Genomic DNA, 14,021 nt, shown 5'->3' on the forward strand with positions numbered 1-14,021 from the left:
AGCAGAATATAAAAAATCGAAAGTAATTACAAGTAGAAGCGAGTATAGACATTAGTAGGAGCTGCATATATGCATGACCAAAAGAAAGGGTATCACTTAGGCATCACATCGTAATCAAAGCACCTGTCCCCCTCTCTTCTGCGCCGGTCCCTCATCACCGCTGGCAGCTCCGGGGTCGGCCACGCAAATGGCCGAGTCTCGCGTGTCGTAATGCGAGTCACTGAACGACAGAGGATGCAGCGGCCCATACGTCTGCCCGTGTTGATCCTCTAGTTTCTTACGCAGGATGGCCTCTTGCAGGGTCCAGCGATGTCGTAACCTGGACTTTTTTGCCTCAAACGCTTGAAGAACCTCGCCTTCTTCCTGTTGATGCCGCTGTTGCATCTGTGCGAACTCCAGGGCATGTTTGTCGATCAAGTCGTCCAGTTCCCGTTCCATCCGCGCGATCGCCTCCTGGAGGCGCAGTTCCTGCCGCTCGCGCAACACCTTGATCTTGGCCTGGTGTAGCTGATCCATGGAGTTGTGGTCGTGATATTCTTGCGCTAACTGGGCTTTGTGTTGCGCGGTGAACTTGCGACCCGGTGTGTCCGCTGCCGAGCTGACGGGCGATGGCGGTGGACTCGTGTTGTTGAAGTACCCTTCCATGTACTTTATGCGTGTGCGCGAGTTCAGTTTGGCCCGTTCGAATTCTCGCATCTGCTCCATTTCCACCGTCAGCTGCCGTTCCTCCATCCGGGCAGCATCGATAGTATTCTACAAAGTCAGCATTAAGCTATAAGCTAGGAGACCAACTCAAGAGATACATACCTTTTCGCGCTTCTTCACTTCCAGGCGCTTGTTCTCTGCAAGTCGATCGGCGACGATGGATTGCTGGCGCCGTCGTAGTTGCGCCATAAATGCATCCTGGAAAGTATTATGCCGGTTCCTCTGCGACACTTGAGAGTCGCGCATCTGGCGCAATTGTATATCGTCTAAGCTCCGTTGTAGTGACTCATTGTCGAAGACGGGAATCTCCAGCCGCAAGACCTGGTTCTCTTCATCCGGTGAATCTGTGTTCTGCGACTCTGACAACCTCGACTCCACGAATACTCGTTCAACGCCCTTCTCGCCTTTGGCGACGGTGATCTGCGCAGCCGGCGGGAGCAAAACGGAAGAGGGCGCTCGCTTTTTCCTGAAATGGATCTTCCCGATTGCCGATTTTAGCGTAGATTTTCTCCGTTCTCTTTTATCTGCAGAAGTGACGCTGAACATCGACGCCCGATTCCCTGGCGGCCTAGCCGCAAGGCTGTCAATCCCCGGGATCAATCTTCCCTCACATGAGCTATAGGATGTCGGCCGAGTGGACAACGAGGCGAGCGATCGGGTACTGCCCCCCTGGGCGGGCTCAGAGGCCACGGTAAATGCGGAGAGAGACGAGGCGAGCTGGTCGATGGGAGGCGGGATTTCAAGGGACGGGGTGGCTTCGTGCGTCGAGTTGCGATCGGTGGAGGAGCCGGAGGATAGGATCGGGGAGGACAGGTCCACCATTCCCGAGGCAATGGACGCGGCCAGCGATGCCACCACCTCGACTTCCGGCACCTTCAGACCCAGCTGGCGTGCATCGTCGACCAGTTTTTGTTCCTGCGCCGTTTCTAACTCCTCGGAGGATAAAAGGAGAACCTCACTGCGATACCGAGACTCGTCGTCCTCGGTAAAATTGGTCGGCTCCATGATGCAATTGCAGATAGGCGGAATGGCAATCACCCATGGAGCTTAATCCGACACTAAGAATAATATGCAGAAGGCGCCCAAAAGGGGGAGGGGCACCAAAGATATAGAAAAGGGGGTCTGTTTCAAGGGCGCGAGTCGCACAACACTAGAAGACTCGTCCACAGTACTGGAAGCACGGTGGACGAGAGGGAGGCGCTCAAGAGCAGCATCCGACTTGCGGGGAGGGGCGAATACTGGAAAGGACGGGATGGGAGAGGGAGAAGAAAGGAGGGCGAGTCGTGGACGAGAGGAGCAGAGGGATGAGCTAATGAGAGCGAGGATTATTACTCTGCGGCGGGCCAACAGCGAGCAGCGCAGGCAATGCGACAACCTGATTTGGGCCTCAAGTTCGTTATTGTTATTATTGCGACCCACGGCCCGCCTGACCGATTCTTCCTTATTAAACGACGCATCCACTATCACTATGGGGGGGTTTGTTCTGTGTATGGGGAGGATGGCACTAGAAACGGGGCAGATTGGTGCAGAAAATATTACTAACTAAGCTGCTGATGCTGCTGATGCTGCTGATGGTCAGACCTTTACCGGGGATTGATTGATTGCTACCCCTGGGGTTCGGAGGGAATACTACTAATATTATGGACATTGTGAATGACAACCTGTCAGCCATTCCATCATCCCCGGTCCTGTCTCAGGCACCAGATCGTAATGGATACAATACCCGCGTATTTCCAGAGAATTACCCGGATGGTCGAACTTAAAACCACCCCCCCAATTGGGCCACAGGGTAGGGTATAGGGCAGGCTCGTCGGTCGTCCGGCACCACAACAACGCTATCCGTGGTTTCAGCCACTGCAACACCATGGCTTAAGGCCAGGAACCGCCGCTTCAGATGCTGGGCTGCTTCATCCAAGGATTGGCCTGTGGCCCACTGTTCCTGAGCTTGCTTTTCGTGCGGACCCTTCTCTTCGTCATGTTTCTCCCCTCGTCCAGTAGCGTGCTGATCACTCCAACTGATGGGGTGGGGGACGCTGCTGGGTCGCCCCTAGTGCCAGACTAGGTAGGAGGGGTGGTCTGATGTCGCAATGGTTTGACTGACAGCCTCACCGTATTCTCTACAGGTGGGATGACATGAGGCAAAAGGAGAATTCTTTGTTTAAAAGGTTGTCTATGACTCAGATATAAATTCTACCTGGACAACATCGCTGCAGCCATGGCATAGGTCTTTTCTCTAGCATCCCCCTGCACCGTTCCCGCGCGAGCAGCCTTATCCCAGCCGTGATTGCAGCCCGGCATCCGCTGCCGCACCACCAGCTTCCCGGGTTCCTTGGCAATCTTCTCCGCCAGAGCCTCTGCCTCAGGCGCAAGGTTATCACACGCCGCAGTAACAATCATGACCCGGCCAGGGAAGCGGTCGGCACTAGCATAAAGCGGTGATATCCTGGGATCACGGGTATCAAACGCGGTATGCGTGTAGCATCTGTCGAAAATTCTTGACATTCTAGCCGGAATTGGTCTTCCTGATGTATCGGGTGCGGTCTTCAGAGCAGGATCCGTATGCAGGTCAATGACGGGATATACCGCCAGAACGGAGTGGAAGCTGTCCGCTGGGAACAGGTTAGCTGCAGCGGCCAAAGCGAGATTGCCACCGGCGCTGAAGCCGGAGAGAGAAACGCGACGGAGGTCATATTTCTCGGGCTGTCCCAGAACCCACTTGACGACGTCCTCGACATCGTTGAGAGCCGCGGGGAAGGGGTTCTCCGGTGCTAGACGGTACTGGACATCGAGGACCGTACGGTCGGTTTCGCGGCTCATCTGACGACAGTATGCGTCGTCGCTGCCGTGAAGAGGCAGCAGGAATCCGCTCCCATGGAAGTTGATCAGCACGGGAATTGGCTCAGTGGAGGCGGATACGTTTCGGTAGACGTGGGCTTTGATTGTCCGCCCTGCGTCGCGTGACTGGATCTGATAGACGTCATCTGGCGTGGCCTTGATTTCTCTCTTGGGGCCGAGGAATTTCCTGATCACGACCGCAAGGAATTTGTAGTAGAGGTAGACGAGGAAGAACATTGCGAGTGACGTTAAGATGAAATCGGCTTGAAGAAAGGCTAACAGCCATCCATCACGAGGCAGTATAGGGGAGTGGATGTGGCTGGAAGTGAATAGGAGGCATGAAGACAGCAAAGTTGTGCCGAGATTAATTTCCCCTCAGTTGTTTCGGTCCACCCATCGATGACGAATATTTCGCCGCCGGCAGCGGTATTGGGTTCCACTAAGATAAGATAGCTGCAGTTGATTACGGGGTAGCCGACGCGACTGAGGTGTTTCAAGCCCTATATATTTTTGCATTCCAAGGCAACTCGGCGGCGCTGAATCAGTTGAGCTAGGTGCACTGGAATAATTTGACGATGTTCCTGTGGTCGCATTTGCGCACGGGTATATATTTTCGGGTTCCTGGAGATAGGGTGACCATTCATTGTGATATAGTACTGATATAAGGATGCTGACCTCATAGAGATGCTTTCCATGAGTGGTGTCAAAAACCGCACAGTTGTGCGTTGATGATTGCACTTCACGATAATACATTAAAGACGGGGTCCCCATTCTACCCCCCATCCTCCTATCGCCCGCTACCTAATCAGTTTCTATCCTTGTATCATCAAAGAGGACTGGATCACTGAAAGCCCAGATCTCGGCCGAAGACCGTTGCACAGTTGCGTGGCATGATACTTTCAATGTGACGAAAAGAATAATTGCTGGAACCTACCCCTCTGCAACCCGCAAGGTCCGGAACATGCAGAGACAGAGATCTACTTGCGTTGAATACCACCGACAAGCGCGGACCAAATCACTGGCGTGGAAACGTCAGCCTTCTTTTAAAGCCTTGACCTAGCAATGTGGGCTAGATAAGAGCCTTCTCCAGACAAGCTAACGCAATCAAGCATCCTCTCAACCGAGCTAGAAGGGAAAGTATGAGAACTAAGTCATCATGGATTGTCCACCGTGTCTGAGTCCCACTAGAGACAAGCATAGGCCGCACTCAGCACACAGCTCGGGGATGATCCGTCTCACCGGTCTGATTCTTGCTCCCCACGGGGATATCGATATCAGATGATTTAGTTTCCAACCTACCATGCTGACAGTCTACTAGTCAATGCGGGACTGCGTGGAGACTAGTCGACTTTGGTCTGGCAATTGTGGATCAGATCAGGGATTTCGGAGGACGTTGCCGAAAAGGACCTAAGCTGTCAGAACGTGGGGTGTTCGGGCCAAACCGTTTGGACCGGAAGACTTTAGCCCGGTTATAGCTTCTGGCTTGTCAGATTTGGGCTGGGCAACGATTATTCGGTGGAACCGGCCAATCGACTAGAAGGAGCATCTCTGATGGTGCCATGGATGCCGTCGTTGCTTTGACGCAGTGACAATGCAGACTATGTACCGTTCCCCGCACTACCATGGTATCGTGTTTGCTGCATCAGGAGAGCTCCCTTCGGATCCAGGTGCATCATCTCCTGTCCCCACTACTTTCATGTTGGGCTGCTATGCCCGAAGGATTGAGGGGATGCCAGAACAAAACTATAAAATCCCAAGTCAATCAACATGGTTGTCTCGTCTCTATCTCACTTTCATTCTAAACATTCTTGTGACTGTTTATGGCTTTCCAGGGTTCCAAGCTCCGCCGCGAAATGCGTCAATTATATGCATGGGCATTTTCTTGCACCAGCACACTCTTTCCAGCACTCGCGAGAGCCTCCACTGATCCATCCAGCAATGATTTGACCGTTTTCTTCCATAACAATGGCAACTGGTCCACGCATGGAACACGGCCGAGTGCACTCTTTGTCAACGTTCCTGTCAGCTACTCGCAAGCTGTCAGCATTTGTGAGGCTTACAATGAGACCCTTTTGGGCTGTGAGGACTTTGATGACCACACCTATGAGCTTTCCTACCAGCAATATCTCGGTGTCATCGACCAAAACCAGACCTTTTGGTCGTCATGCTCCTCGTCGTGTCCTGTGGATTGGCAAGGCACTGTGTCCAAACCCAGCTCCACTTCTGCATTTGTCTGCACAAACAGCGCACCCTTTGTCAGCGTCGTTGATACAGACTCTTCCAAGTTCCCCACCGTCAGTGTAGAAAGCAATGGCACCGTGTTTGAAGGTCTCCGTGACCACATGGCCTTTCGTTTCATTGGCATCCCCTTTGCCAAACCGCCAACAGGCGCTCTACGCTTTCGGTATGCCGAGGATTGGAGTGCAAGCTACGTGGATGCAACACGTTATAGTGCCGGCTGTCTGCAATACGGCTGGTTTGACGGGAATGCGTATGGATTGAACCCCTGGGGCAACAGTGAGGACTGCCTGTATTTGAATGTGTACAGCTCCTCGCTTCCTGCAGCCAATTCTTCGGCACCCCTCAAGCCGGTGATGCTCTGGTATCATGGTGGTGGTCAGACCACCGGAACCGGGACCGACTCCACCTTTGATGGTGCCAGCCTGGTCAGTCGCTCGGATGTCGTACTCGTCGTGCCAAATTACAGACTTAATATCTTTGGCTATCTTACTACCGGCGACGATATAATCCCCGGTAATTATGCTCTGACCGACAAGCTGTCTGCACTTCGTTGGGTGCAGAAGCACATTTCTGATTTTGGTGGAGACCCGAATAATGTCACCATCTTCGGCCAGTCTGCTGGAGGTGGCTCTGTTATCGATGTGCTTACCTCTCCTTACGGGGAAGGATTGTTCAACGGGGTTATTCTGCAGTCCGCTGGCCGTGGTCACGACACGGCCCCAGATGTTGCTGCTGCTACAAATGTGCCTGTTCTCAACAAGTATTGTAATAATACAGGGTACGAGAGGCTGCAGTGCCTGCAGGAACTCCCTGCCGAGACACTGCTCAACCTGACCTATAGCGAGCTCACTTCGTGGAAGACCATCGTCGACCAGATCTATGTGCCTGACATATCCTGGGCTCAATTGGCTAAGGGACAGCCATACATCAGCCGCAACATCAAGTATCTGAGTGGGCATATGCCGGAGGAAGCTCAGTCTTTGCTGGAAACGGTGTTGAATCCGAATGTAACTAGCTGGAAGGAGAATCTGGAGATTCTATTGAACAATTCGCAGATCACTCCTAAGCAGGCCGAAGCAATTGTGACCTCGGGTCAATGGCAAATTGAGGGCTACTCCAGCAATTATACTAGCGATCTGGCCAAGACTTTCTCTGATGTCTACAACGCAAGCATCAATGTTGCCACTGATGCTCAGGTAACCTGCCTGGGGTATGAGCTCCACGAAATTGGTGCTGCAGTCAGTGCTTTTGATGTCCAATGGATCTATGTTATACATCGGGGGCTACGCACTCTCCTACTACGACTACTACGATCTGTGCACGTTTCCGGTTGGCAGGCCCGAGACACCCTACTACCGATGCTATTCGAGCGATCTGTATGAGGTGTTTGGCACCTACTATCTGTTTGATCAGCCTATCCGGGTGGACGAGGATGTCTACTATACCAATGCAGTTCAAGACATGTGGGCGTCGTTTGCTCGCACCGGAAATCCTAATGTCAATCAGGAGTATCTCAAAACTCGGGGGTATAACAGCACATTGGAATTCTTCGAGAATTGGTCTTGGCCGGAATACACGACGTACAGTCCGGAGATTGCGAACCTGCAGTATCCTCCACTGGCGCAGTCGATGCTGCCAGACCTAGCACACTGCAAAGTTCTGCTTCCATACACGACATTGATCTGAGATGAGTTAAGCTATGGGTGGTTCCGTGTTCTCACTTGCCAACGAGATATGAATATGATGACAAGCATGCAGATTAGGTCACCAACAGTTGTGAATACACGGGCATTCCCTGGAATACTAGTAGACCCAAGCATCTCACTACCCCTTTTACGTTTCAACTGATTGGCCAACACTCGGGCCCCGTAATATCCAGCCTTGTCCATGTCAGACGCGGACCAACCAGGCGGTGCATCGTGTGACGTGACTCATGCCCGCCGTCAACTTGGTTGCAAGCCGTCAGTCGGCTACCCCATTAGGAAGGGGTTCTGCCTAACAGGCATCCACCCCAGCCTCGTAGCGCAAACAAATATTACTATAAAGAATCCTCCAACTACCCATCCTACATTAAATCACCACCACTAATCACACATCAATTCCCATCAAATCACCAGTCATCCAACCATCCAACAAATAATGGACACAACTCCCCACAGCCGCCGCGGCCGCTGGCGCATCCGATCCCGCCGTCCTCCCAAGCCGTCCCCTTCCCCTCCTCCACCTCCACCCGCCCCCCTCACTCCGTCCCTCCCCGCCCTTCCGCAAACCACCAGCCCGCTCTTCACTCACCTCCCCCCGGAACTCCGCAACAAGATCTACGCCTACACCCTGGAATCCGCCCCGGCCTCCGACCCCACCACCCGCGCCTACCGCCGCCAAGCCCTCTACTACCGGCCCGGCTTCCAAAGCCCCAAGCGCATCTCCACCGCTCTCCTCCAAACATGCCAACAGATCTACTCCGAGGCATCGCTTCTCCCCCCATCCCTCACAGCACATACATTCTGGTGTTATCGTGCACCCCCACATGTCCGCAATCCCGCATCCCCCCAGGAATATTTTTCCCGGATGACGGCTATGCAAAGAGGAGCGGTTAGGGAGGTGGCATTCTTCACGCAGCAGTTTTATCTAGAGGGGAGTTGGGGGCGGGCCCTCAACAGCCTTGATGTGCCTGTGAACAAGGGGGTATTTCCGAAGAAACTGACCCTTACGTTGCGGCATTCTGATTGGTGGTTTTGGGAGAGTGATGAGATGTTGGGGATTGATCCGTTTCAGAGGGGGAGGGTGACGGCGGGGGAGATGGGGAGGAGGCAAGAAGAGGGGGAGGAGGAGGAGGATGATGAGGCGTGGGGAAATCAGTTTGTGTATGTGCCTTGGTTGGAGGAGTTGGTGGTGGAGTTTGAGACGGTTATGAGGAAACGGGATCAGTTGGATGCGATTGTGAAGATGGCCAGGGGGTGGAAGTTTCCGCTTGTGAAGGAGGAGGGGTGGTTTCTGGTGAATGAGGGGGCGGAGAGGGCGTATAGGTGGATTGGGGTTAGGGAGGAGGTGTTGAGGGAGGAGACGGAGAGGGGGAGTGGGAGGGAAGTGGCAGTGAGGATGAGGGAGGGAGGGTCGGGAGAGTGCCAAAGTTGGTGCCGTTGAGGGATGACAGTGGCAAAGGGAAAGGGGATGGGAAGGAAGACTTGGACTATGATCCTACGGTGGAGGAAGAGTATTATGTGGTGTTTATGACGTGGAAGAGGCAGAAGGTGGAGTGAGTGGTTCATAACCTGATGCATTTCAGTTCAGTGTTTATATTGCGATTCATGACATGACGGACTTGGTGACCACTATAGACGAAGCATTTTATTATCCCATGTACATGGTTTACTGTTAAAATAGTCTTACGGAACTAAAACTACATATCTCAACCCATTTAATCTATCTATGGAAATTGAGGGGCGAAAAAGATCAGATCCAGCGTGAACAGTGTATAAATAGATTCTAGCACCATACGGAGAATGCGCCTAATGGAAGGCGATAAAGCCACACCAATCTTATAACTTATCTGTTTGATCATGAATGCGGGTTGAATGGGGTTTTAGCCATTCAAATAAATCTAAAACCCATTTACTCCATAGAACTACTATTAGAACATAATTGCAAGTCTATTCTATGCAAGTTTTACAACGAAACTCGAATATCCACAATAAAACCAATTGATTAAGACACAAGCACACACAAAAGCCCAATTAACCAATCACTCAGAAACAGGCGATTCCCAAACCTAGTACCACCCCCCGAATCTCCAACGACGCCTCCCCCCTCTCCCCAAATCAAAATAAGTCCTGATCAAACTCAACCGCAAGACAATCTTCCACTCATCCTGCCCAAACTCCCATACTTCACTTTCCTGTTCTTCCTCTGCACCCCTCCCCAGCGACAATGGATGCAAAAGACACGCCGTCACCGGCCGTCTACCAAAAACATCGCCATCCCACACCCACCGGCTACATCATAATCTGCCTCCCTTCCTGCCTATCATTCTTGCCCCCCATCTCCGCCAACTGAAGCATGGACGGTAGGGCGGATTGATCAACAGTCACCCATATTGGTAGTTACGAGAGCTGTGAGATGGTTGTTGGTTCTGGTCATCTTTATACTGAACCACAACATACTTCCCTTTGTACTACAACGCAGTCTAGATCTCATATGTGGGTGGATTCCAATAACCACAGCTCAGATTGATAGAAACCATACGCTGCATTCTTTTGTCATGATCATTAGATCCAGCATGTCTACAAGTCAATAACAGATTATAATATGTGATTACTCCCTATAATGTGAATCTCCGGAATCCTCAGAAACTGTATACTTTATAAAGTTCAATAACATCATGATCTTGGACCTTATCGAAGTACTCAAAGTAATCAAAGTAATGCAGGCTTAAGCCTCTGCACATAAGATCTTCTTGGCAGGGCCACGAGTCTGGTGACAAACACCAAGTTCACACCGTCTTATAGGCAGAACCCATTGAACCTCGCATCAAAAACGCCGGAAATAAGCGGACTTAAGAAAGTACAGGTCCGAAAAAGTTTCGGCGAAAAGTGTTCAATTTGGCGGTGGCAGAAAAGGCACCTAGGGTTGTCTTATTCACCGCCTGGCAAAATGACCATCCCTCTTCCTTAGCATCTGGCTTGTCGATTGGATGATTTCCTTTTCCTGTTCTTGATATGCTAGGAGATACTCTATCGACTTTGATGAATGTGACAAGCAAGAACGGGCTACTCTAGGAAATATAAGAGCATATTGTGATGATGCTGGTCGAGTCATCCAGGACAGATCTTGCTATCATTGATAACAGTCTCTTATCAGATACTTCTAACCAGTTTGTCTGCCAACTAGACCAGAAACCACAGCTAGATGCTGGTCAGTCCTGGCATGTCAACATATATCTCGCTGCCCTCACTGCCAACCCGTTTGGGCTACTATGTATCTTCCAAGTCTACTGTGTCATTAAGTACGGAATGCACCACAGCGGGATAAACAGTTTCATTGAAGAACAATCGATTTGAATGTAGGATTCAGAATTGTCAGCCATTTTATGAAAGAAATCCTACCGAAGCCCAATCGACGCGAAATCCCATCATCAGTTGTTTCAATGGCCATCACGCTCATGGAAAAGTCCTCCAGCCTGGACCTTTTGTCTTTTTCCAAGTAATAACCAAGATTTGTGGCTTTGAAGTTTCCTGTGTCATCGAGTTCGTCGACTGGGTTTTTGTACCAGTAATTCTCTTCTGGTTCTGCGAATACCCATGAAACTGAGAGAGCCAGAAACTCCATTTTTTGTGGTTCGTTGTCCAGATTCGTATGTCTCAGTGCTTCGTCATGTTTCGCTCTTAAATCAAACGCCATGGTGCCGACATCCTGGCCTTGGTAGTGGAGTCCCCATTTATCGTCTCGGCGTCTTGGTGGGATCAAGGCCAGCACGATTGTCTGCGAATGAGCCAAGATAGATAAAGACTGCCTACCGGCCTCTATCTGCTGTTGGGTGAATCTTTCACGCAAATCTGGGAATCCTTGTTGCCCGCCTGGCCAAACGCCAGAAGCCGCGTTGAAGACCCCTTGCGTTGGGAATTTTTGCCTGAAAAGTTCCAGGTACACATCATAGCCGGACGAAGTTTTGAGATCAAGCGGAATCGGTGTTCTCAAACAGTCATGGCTCCACAGAAGCGTCCCCACCGCAATCGCGTCCTCATGCAGGTGATTCTCGTCACCAGCCTTCAACCACCGAAACTCACTTGCCATACCATCAATGACAGCCCAGGATGCCACAGGAACGGCGTTAAGCCCATCCACAAACCATACAAATCCTCTGATCGACACCCAGGACCATGAGGGAAATACGGTGCTGCCTCGTGTTGCGCACAGGACCGCTGGAGAGCTACCTGTACGGTTCCATGTAATTGCCTCATCGAAATGTACCAACGACATCGAAAACCGATGGTTCCCTTTCCCCACGAATTCTTCCAGCGCACCAGCAAAACCGTTGACGATATCCTCCTCAATGCCAAAGTTTCTGTATTGAATCTCGGAAACCATCTCTTCATAACTAGAACCTGCCTGGTCGTATATTGGGTCGTAGATCTTCATATCCGTGATATCTGCCCATCATTTGATATCTTTCTTGACTTCATTCTGAGTGTCGCTTTCGTAATAAATGGAATTGGCTGTAAAGAAAAGCAGCCGAGGAGATAGTATCCTCTCTTGAAAGGTCCAGCCGCGGGTATCCCACGTCGAGTTATCACAAGACTGATAGAGACTCGTAGGGTACTTGAAAAATTCCTTGCCCCCGATTTGCAGTCGATAGTTTATTGTCCTCTCCAAGTCAGGAGACACGCCATGTAGGCCATAGTCTGAGTCTGTGCCCTCCAGAGCTACTAGAGTCAGGAGAGTACCTTTATAGATGTCACCCATAGCATCTATCTGGACTTTCTTGGACGGACTATCATCATCTTGTAAGATGCAAAGTCTATCAACCCAAAGGTATTTTCCGCCAAGAAGGGCGCAAGCTTTGATGGCGTCTCGTATGGTTCGCGGTAGGTGGGGATTTGCCAGACTATTTGGTCGTTCTAAACGGGAGATATTTCGACTGGTCGCATGGAATGAAGTGGTTCGCCCCCAAACATAACTGAGACACATATATTCACAGGGTGTTGGTGCCAGAACAACGCGAAGCTCCTGGACATCAATCACACGGAACTCATCCGGAGGCTTATTCAACTCGTAGCTTTGGGGCTTTTTCTTGACGCCGTCCAGACTTTCTGTAATCCATTGCGTAACGGCTGGCCAATCAATGTGGCTGCTCACGCTGCAGTCGAGCATGGAGCCTGGGTTCTTGATTTTATCAGAATAGTGGTTGCCATGGAGAGATATGCCGTATGTCTCATCACCACTCTTATCTCTTGCTCGGAATGTGATCTTGCTCATCGTGTATGGAGTTATCTCGAGAACGGCATGTTGGCTTGGGTCGACACTATTCCGACCAGTAAACACTGCTGCAATAAGTGCACATAAGGAGCAGCTGTTCTTTCGGGCCACTGTGTCTGAGACCCGATCCAGCAGAACTTTTAAATAACCACCAGGTTTATTGCCGAGGCTTGCCTTTGGCATCCGAGATCGGGATATGTGCAGGTCATACAATGAAGTCTCTACCAAACACTCAAGCCTAAGGTGTGCACAGAACGTGCAAAGATTAACTTCATATTCAGGAAGAGGTGGAGGGCACCTGTGAAATAAAAATTTGCAGTCTTCCAGAGTCAAACCTGGGATTTCAGGCTGTATGTAATCATATATATTGTACCAGATCTCAAGCCTCTTGTGGTGGAAGATATCCAAACATATGGAACAAGGCTCGGACATAGGGTCTGTTGTAATCCCATTTGGCATTGATTCATTTATTTCGACTGGCGGAGATGAGTACGGAAGGAACCATACAGGCTTAGGGCATCCTTACCTTTCACAACCGTGCAATCATTATTGGGAGCCATCTTCCTGCTTCTTTCAATTCATGACTGTTATACTCCAGTGAGGTCAACGGGGGATCCTCTCGATGTACCCTTAATTACGGCTCTGATGCGTGGGCTCAGCTATTGTTGACCAGGTTCGTATACCTCAGACGATATGACTGGACACATCACTGGATTGCAGAATCATGGACGCACTACTACTAAGGAAGTTAGCAGTTCTGTTACCTAGAAGCTCTGGACTTCCAATATAACTGGCAGCCATAGTCTATAACACAACTCACCAAGAAGAGAGGCGGATGATCCCAGCGTAATATACTCTTATCCAGCTGAGAAATCAAAGGATACTTTCATCTGAGAAACAAAAGAATACTCGGTCTGAACATAGATGCTATTCCAAACAATTTAGGGGGCTGCGTGGGCCTAATCATGGAATGCTGTATCCCCCACCTGCCAACACCGGGTCCGGCGGCTGCAGGTCCTATCAGTGACTGTGATTCGATGCCAGCACGATACCACTTTGGGGCAAGGCTATGCACCACCTTGGAGCATATGGACCCCCCTCCATATAAAATAAGCGGCGTATTGTTCTCGGGCACACATGCATATCCTTTCATCCCGACCACAAAAATAAAATCCACCCTCACCTACTCGCAAAATACCAAAGCATTTGTTTACAGGTTAGAACACTGACCCACCAAGCTCCAAACCCGCACCAACTATAAGCTAAGC

The 14,021-nt window shown here is 50.7% G+C and overlaps 6 protein-coding genes across 6 annotated transcripts; 2 read left to right on the forward strand and 4 right to left on the reverse strand.

Annotated features, from left to right (window-relative positions):
* Positions 1 to 2,132, reverse strand: BO94DRAFT_528205 (uncharacterized protein). The gene is made up of 2 exons (XM_025610413.1): positions 808 to 2,132; positions 1 to 753 (listed from the first exon to the last, which is right to left on the reverse strand). Exons 1-2 carry the CDS (start codon positions 1,708 to 1,710, stop codon positions 115 to 117), a joined length of 1,542 nt encoding a protein of 513 aa, XP_025461860.1. The 5' UTR covers positions 1,711 to 2,132; the 3' UTR covers positions 1 to 114.
* Positions 2,133 to 2,875: 743 nt separating this feature from the next.
* BO94DRAFT_540442 (putative esterase/lipase) lies at positions 2,876 to 3,874 on the reverse strand. Its single transcript, XM_025612916.1, has one exon. The coding sequence runs from the start codon at positions 3,775 to 3,777 to the stop codon at positions 2,896 to 2,898; it is 882 nt and encodes a 293-aa protein (XP_025461861.1). The 5' UTR covers positions 3,778 to 3,874; the 3' UTR covers positions 2,876 to 2,895.
* A 1,486-nt stretch (positions 3,875 to 5,360) lies between these two features.
* Positions 5,361 to 7,467, forward strand: BO94DRAFT_590917 (carboxylesterase; the record flags this gene model as incomplete). Its single annotated transcript, XM_025616071.1, has 2 exons — positions 5,361 to 6,977; positions 7,021 to 7,467. The coding sequence occupies 2 exons, from the start codon at positions 5,361 to 5,363 to the stop codon at positions 7,465 to 7,467; spliced, it is 2,064 nt and encodes a 687-aa protein (XP_025461862.1).
* Positions 7,468 to 7,870: 403 nt separating this feature from the next.
* BO94DRAFT_528209 (uncharacterized protein) lies at positions 7,871 to 9,223 on the forward strand. Its single transcript, XM_025610414.1, has 3 exons — positions 7,871 to 8,565; positions 8,641 to 8,754; positions 8,838 to 9,223. Exons 1-3 carry the CDS (start codon positions 7,921 to 7,923, stop codon positions 9,039 to 9,041), a joined length of 963 nt encoding a protein of 320 aa, XP_025461863.1. The 5' UTR covers positions 7,871 to 7,920; the 3' UTR covers positions 9,042 to 9,223.
* A 1,149-nt stretch (positions 9,224 to 10,372) lies between these two features.
* BO94DRAFT_307714 (uncharacterized protein) lies at positions 10,373 to 10,725 on the reverse strand. Its single transcript, XM_025606804.1, has one exon. The coding sequence runs from the start codon at positions 10,594 to 10,596 to the stop codon at positions 10,417 to 10,419; it is 180 nt and encodes a 59-aa protein (XP_025461864.1). The 5' UTR covers positions 10,597 to 10,725; the 3' UTR covers positions 10,373 to 10,416.
* Positions 10,726 to 10,815: 90 nt separating this feature from the next.
* BO94DRAFT_579518 (HET domain-containing protein) lies at positions 10,816 to 13,713 on the reverse strand (the record flags this gene model as incomplete). Its single annotated transcript, XM_025615275.1, has 4 exons — positions 13,574 to 13,713; positions 13,280 to 13,489; positions 11,956 to 13,229; positions 10,816 to 11,910 (listed from the first exon to the last, which is right to left on the reverse strand). Exons 2-4 carry the CDS (start codon positions 13,311 to 13,313, stop codon positions 10,816 to 10,818), a joined length of 2,403 nt encoding a protein of 800 aa, XP_025461865.1. The 5' UTR covers positions 13,314 to 13,489; positions 13,574 to 13,713.
* Positions 13,714 to 14,021: the final 308 nt, after the last annotated feature.

This window comes from Aspergillus sclerotioniger (assembly GCF_003184525.1).
Source record: "Aspergillus sclerotioniger CBS 115572 chromosome Unknown BO94scaffold_48, whole genome shotgun sequence".
NCBI lineage: Eukaryota > Fungi > Ascomycota > Eurotiomycetes > Eurotiales > Aspergillaceae > Aspergillus > Aspergillus sclerotioniger.

Excerpts from the sequence above, each read along its gene's own strand:
- BO94DRAFT_528209 (XM_025610414.1), top strand. The coding sequence starts at position 7,921 with ATGGACACAACTCCCCACAGCCGCCGCGGCCGCTGGCGCATCCGATCC. Across the intron at positions 8,566-8,640 it reads ATCCGTTTCAGAGGGGGAGG|TTTGTGTATGTGCCTTGGTT; the intron begins GTGACGGCGGGG and ends TGGGGAAATCAG. Across the intron at positions 8,755-8,837 it reads GGGGGTGGAAGTTTCCGCTT|GGAGGAGACGGAGAGGGGGA; the intron begins GTGAAGGAGGAG and ends GGAGGTGTTGAG.
- BO94DRAFT_540442 (XM_025612916.1), bottom strand. The coding sequence starts at position 3,777 with ATGTTCTTCCTCGTCTACCTCTACTACAAATTCCTTGCGGTCGTGATC.
- BO94DRAFT_307714 (XM_025606804.1), bottom strand. The coding sequence starts at position 10,596 with ATGACTCGACCAGCATCATCACAATATGCTCTTATATTTCCTAGAGTA.
- BO94DRAFT_528205 (XM_025610413.1), bottom strand. The coding sequence starts at position 1,710 with ATGGAGCCGACCAATTTTACCGAGGACGACGAGTCTCGGTATCGCAGT. Across the intron at positions 754-807 it reads AAGTGAAGAAGCGCGAAAAG|AATACTATCGATGCTGCCCG; the intron begins GTATGTATCTCT and ends CTGACTTTGTAG.